We start from the raw sequence: 6,173 nt of genomic DNA, 5'->3' as shown, positions 1-6,173 counted from the left end.
GTACCGACATCTTTCACATGCTGCTAGACTAATGAGTGAGTTTTTATAATTCTTATAAAAAAGCGAAAGATGCATGATAATGATAAGTATAATGAATGAAAAGAATTATTCTGTGGCGTTAGGCCTTTGTTCGTACTCGGTGGCAGGGTAACCTGTAGCATTATACATGTAAGTAAGCCGTAGAGTACTTAAGAAATATTGTCTGGGAAGGTCAGAGAACACGAAAAGGCTCTCTGATTATGATAAAGTATTAAAAGAAACAGAAAGGTGAGACACTGACAACAGAAGGAACACTGAGATACTTTAGTACAGTGCAGATGATACAGAACGTAGCGAACGGTGTATATTTTATATTCACAGAAAAAAAAAAAACTATATGAACTTCCGTTTGATTTCACATTAGAGAACAATGGCTGCAGGGGCAGTTGCAGAAATTTTATCTATTTGTTGACTTAATTTATTTATTTGCTATTATATATATATATATATATATATATATATATATATATATATATATATATATATATATATATATATATATATATATATATATATATATATATATATATATATATATATATATATATATATACTTATTATTATTACTGTTTATTTGATTTATTTTTTAAATGCGTGCCTTATTTTTTTTTCTGTGTAACAGGAACTGCAATGGTGCTCTTGAAAATGATGCCACTGTTAACAACGCATGTGACAACAGTTATAAAAAGGCATTAAATTTCACGTAAAAAAAAAAAAAAAAAAAAATGTGGCAAATACACTAGTGGTCTTGACGTGTATAGAATTTCTTCTAACGAAATAAACAAATTACTTCTACTCTTAACATGAATATATTGACAGTATATATATATATATATATATATATATATATATATATATATATATATATATATATATATATATATATATATATATATATATATATATATATATATATATATATATATATATATATATATATATATATATATATATATATATATATATATATATATATATATATATATATATATATATATATATATTCCATACTTATAATTATGATGGTAATGATAATGTCTTTTTTTTTTTATTTCCGTTACGACTAATGTGTCTAGAAAAGCTCATAAGATTATGTTGAGAAAAGAACACGCACACACACACACACACACACACACACACACACACACACACACACACACACACACACACACACACACACACACACACACACACACACACACACACACACTTTACATAAGTACATGAGTATATTAACATCTTTTGTCAGTAATAGTGTTTATTTTAACTGAGGTATTATTTCTTGGTTTATTAATTTTCACACTATTTTCGGTCTAGTAGTAGTAGTGGCAGTAGCAGCAGCACCAACAACAACAGCAGCAACCGCAGCGGCTGCAGCTGTAGCGTAGCAGCGGTAAAAAAGCAAGATATTCATATTACCGTAATGCAGTGACTATCCCCGACTAACATTCATCCTATGAATCCACAACTCATGCCATTCTGAATTTAAAAGAAACGGGCGCTAATTCTAGAATTAATTTTTTTTGTTAATTAATTTTCTGGAGTCTTGTGAGAAAATGACAAACAGCTTTCTTGCACAAAGGTTAGAATGGTGCGCGCCGCTTCAACCATCGAGCCAATGTTGTTCTTGCAATTCACTTTAGTTACCATTAGTTTTGCGACAGTACTTCAGAACTATATGTATCACACACAACAGGAAATCGTACACTATCCTGCTACTGACTTTGTGATACAACCATATATCATGAATGCAATATGAAATATATTAAATATCCTGATGCTGTGCTTCTTGTCAACCTTGCACATAGAGGCGCCCTGGCATCTGTGTATCACTGCCACGGCTCTGTCAGCTCCGTACACACTGTACCGTTATGGCAAGAAAACGATATTTGCTGTATCCCTCCCCCCAAAAAAAAAAAAATAAATAATAAATAAATAAATAAATAAATAAATATATATATATATATATATATATATATATATATATATATATATATATATATATATATATATATATATATATATATATATATATATATATATATATATATATGAAAATGTTTCTTAGTTAATTCATTATGACCATTTGTAGGTTTGCTCGAGTCGTGAATTTCTGTTCACGGTAAAATAGCACATTATCTCTTAGCAGAGAAGGAGGCAAGTGTATTGGTATTATTATTCATAGCGATTTATGGGAATGTTTGTGCGCTCAAATCTGACAACGAATTGTGTTTGAGGATGGTTTCTCACTCCATTCAAATACAATATGTTTGTAATTTGAAGACAATTATAAACGTTCATTACGCTTACCAGCGTAAAAGTTAAATGCAATGGAAGGAAAGTGGAGGCAAATATTCCTCTGTCCCTCATTGCGCTGCCAGGTGATGGCAGATTAATTATTCATCAATAAATTAATGTCGAAGAAACAGATGAAAAAATCCCGGTAACCACAATTTCTCATGCACAAAAAAGGAATACTTTTTGCCAGGAACATACTTTTCTCCAGCGCACAGGCCTGTCATGGCGACCCAAGCAAAGAATCTCCCCATCCACACTATCGCCGAAGCCCCGCCGCGCCTTCCCCTGCACCGCCCCGCCGCCCAGCCCCGTATCGTCCCCGTGCCTTCAGCGTGGCTCTGGGAAACGCGAGGTACCGGCTTTGAAAGAAACATGCTATTTGTAGATCAAGAATTGTTGCACTAATTACTAAGGTAGTAGAAAAATCCATTTTCTAAAATAACAATGCTTTTGATTTTTCTTTTACCAATACATTGCCTAAGTCAGTCAGTGTACACACACACACACACACACACACACACACACACACACACACACACACACACACACACACACACACACACACACACACACACACACACACACACACACACACTAAAGCAAATATTCCTCCTTCCTTACTAATATGCAGCAAAGTCAATGAATGAACGAATGAATAGTTAAAGAAAATGTTCCTCTAAGCGTCACATACAACATTGAAGGCGCACGTAGCATCCCCCTTTCATAAACTCGCACAAAATCTCCCGCAGTAATAAAGTAATATCAACGAGTCTGCTTTGACCCGCATCTTTCCCGCTGTCGATGCAACAAATAGACGAACTCAGGATGACCTTGGGAGGAAATATTTATGCAAGAGTTTTAGAGGTGAGCAGGAGGGCGAAGGGAGGCAGAGAGGGAGAGGAGGGAGAAGCGAGTTATTGAGTGATGCAGCCAGGAGGAGGGACCCAAGCTGAAAGGGAAGTCAGTTGAAGAGAAGTGTGACGGAGCCAGAGGTGGAGGAAGGGAGAGAGAGAGGAAAGGAGGGAAGGAGGGAGGGGCAGTGAGAGATGCAGGTCAGTGGAGGGAGGAGGGTGTGAGGGAAGACCGCTCACTGGGAACACTGCGAGGGTCACATGGTCCCACCCTGTGAGTTGAAGGAGAGTCTTACTTGATACTTGCTTCTCACTTATTATCTGATCCGGCTGTAGTGTTTGTATTTATATGCATCGTATTAATGAGCCACGTCCGTTTTGATACTTGGGGAAATTGCTACATGTAGAAACTCTGCAGGAGACTTACTGATTAGGTACTTTATAGTATAGTAGCTTGCCAGATGACGTGTGTGTGTGTGTGTGTGTGTGTGTGTGTGTGTTTAAACATTCATCTTTTTATATTATCTGTTTAATCAGTTCGATCCGTGTGTGTGTGTGTGTGTGTGTATATGTGTGTGTGTGTATGTAGATACCTACAAGACCGTATCACGACTACTCTTCCGTCTCACCACTGCAGCGCATCTAAATTCAGCATCTTGACAGGATTGCTAATGACGTGTCCACATAAAAGATATCCTCCGCTCACTAAAAATAAATATCTCCACGACTGAACCCTGTTGATAGTCTAATAAGATCAGAATTTACAGCAAGCTCGTTTTCTATTATTTATTTATTTTATTCTAGTACTTGAATATTTACGTAGACGTTTCATTAAGCGTTTACCATCTCCACGGATAATGATGAACAACAGTTAAATGACAAATTTTCTACACCACCAGGCTTGACATAAAAATTGATGGATAGATAAATAAGTTAAGAAATAAATATATAACTTGAAATCAATTCTCCTCCATTTTTATTTTCTAGTGAAAGGCTGAGTAGACGACACTAAATAGGTAGACAATAAGACGCTGCTCCAAATGTGCGTACTTCAAGGCTGTCATGTTGTCATTTCCATCACCGAGGTCCACACAGAGGCCATGGTCTCGGCGTGCCGTCCTCAGTGTTTCCTAAGATATCGTGCCCTCAGGCTCCGCTGCGGATGAATGATATCTTGCCTTCAGTCTGCACTGCGGATGAATATGTCCTTTCAACTTCTACATTGATATCAGTCAATTACTTCATAATAATTCGCTCCAGAGTTTTGTTAATGATAATTTGATTTATTTACAGTATTATATATTTTTCTGAGGGACGGAGGCACGCATTGCGCTGTTGTTTGGAATTAATATAATCTAACGATATTCTGATTTTTCTAACAGTAATATCTGTAAATTGATCCTTGCAATTCATGATATGTATTCGCATTATTGATATTATTTGCTTCACACATTCCTTTGTAAACTCCAGTTTTGTTGCTATAATGTTCGGTTGTTTTATAGGGGACGTTATATATTTGTATATATATAGTCACCTATAAAACAGCTCAATTATATATATATATATATATATATATATATATATATATATATATATATATATATATATATATATATATATATATATATATATATATATATATATATATATATATATATATATATATATATATATATTGTGTGTGTGTGTGTGAATATTCGTTTTCCTTGCTATGAAAGAGGAATATTCGTGTCGTTACATTACCAATACACGTTACAAAATAGAGACTTCTAGTATCATCTTTCAGCTTGTTCGTAGCCACGTTCTTCGAGATGCTCACCGGCGCTCTTTAGCGGCCTCTTTTCCACCAAGAGGTCATACTAATCGGCATCGCCGTAAATCAAAATTCCAATATCTGTTACATTTTTATACGATCCTCGGCGCAGAAATGATGCTGCAGTAATAACGTATTGCGTCCAGCATATGTAAGATGCCGCCATTCGGTCTCTTTTATGTCTTGTTTTGTTGTGGTTTGTGGTGGAATGAATAATGCATATAAAGATTAAGTACCACTGACTATGAGGGATGAGTGATGTTTCTCCTCCATCTAATAGTTTGTGTTACAAATAGCATGGAATGGCATACTTGGAAGTCTTACACATTATGTAAGTACCATAGAGGACAGCCAACATCTGTCTTGGTCTGCGGCTCATCCCTGTCTGCAAAAATGTGTTCAGTTAATTTTCTGCTTCTTTTCGTCAAGCTCATGGTATTCAGCAGAAAAATGCTGCTGAGAAGACACGTATAATTGTACAAAAACTTGGCGTCTTATGTTTAATTCAACTTTAGTCGTGTTTTGTTATAATTACCTAGAAGTAAAGTGGTTTCTACAGTGTGTGTGTGTGTGTGTGTGTGTGTGTGTGTGTGTGTGTGTGTGTGTGTGTGTGTGTGTGTGTGTGTGTGTGAGTACGTGCACGTGTTTGTGTGCGTGCGTGTGTTCGGTTTATTATTTCCATTTTTTTTTTTAACTAACTACACTTCATAGGATCGTCCTTCATGTGGCTGTCATCATCATTATATTTACACATGAAATTAAAAGTCATATCTATAATCACTGAAGCAAATAATAGGGTTTAGGTGACTCAGAGCGTGTGGAATAATGTACGGGACTTGGCCCACTCGTACTGTCAGTGTCACAGCGGTCACCTCTGCCTGCCCGCCTTCACACTGCTTGCCGCCGATGTCGTTCCGCCGCTAGTGTGGAGTTTCGCTTGCTTCATGATTGTGTGTTATGAGAATTGGAGGAAGGAGTCACTACTGTTTGTCAAGCAGATGGGCACTAGTAGGTGGAGCCCAGTTTGTCTATATCTTTTTAATCATTTATTTTTTCATCTAAGCAAAATAGGTTAGGTCCGAGGCTCTCACACACACACACAAAAAAAAAAAAGGAAAGTAATGTCAATATTTCATGCTATAATCAGTCGCCTGATAAGTAAGGATCTTAAT

The 6,173-nt window shown here is 35.9% G+C and overlaps 1 protein-coding gene across 1 annotated transcript in view; it reads right to left on the bottom strand.

Moving 5' to 3' along the window:
- LOC135088819 (uncharacterized) overlaps positions 1 to 4,290 on the bottom strand; it is a 24,047-nt gene extending 19,757 nt beyond the window's left edge. Inside the window, exons 1-2 of the mRNA XM_063983885.1 lie at positions 4,270 to 4,290; positions 3,429 to 3,518 (exon numbers count right to left, since the gene is read on the bottom strand). Coding sequence (XP_063839955.1) covers positions 3,429 to 3,518; positions 4,270 to 4,290 — 111 coding nt within the window. The remainder of the gene's footprint in view (positions 1 to 3,428; positions 3,519 to 4,269) is intronic.
- Between the last annotated feature and the right edge of the window lie 1,883 nt (positions 4,291 to 6,173).

This window comes from Scylla paramamosain, chromosome 3 (assembly GCF_035594125.1).
Source record: "Scylla paramamosain isolate STU-SP2022 chromosome 3, ASM3559412v1, whole genome shotgun sequence".
In the NCBI taxonomy this organism is placed as follows: domain Eukaryota; kingdom Metazoa; phylum Arthropoda; class Malacostraca; order Decapoda; family Portunidae; genus Scylla; species Scylla paramamosain.
This window is presented reverse-complemented; position numbering and strand designations above follow the sequence as displayed.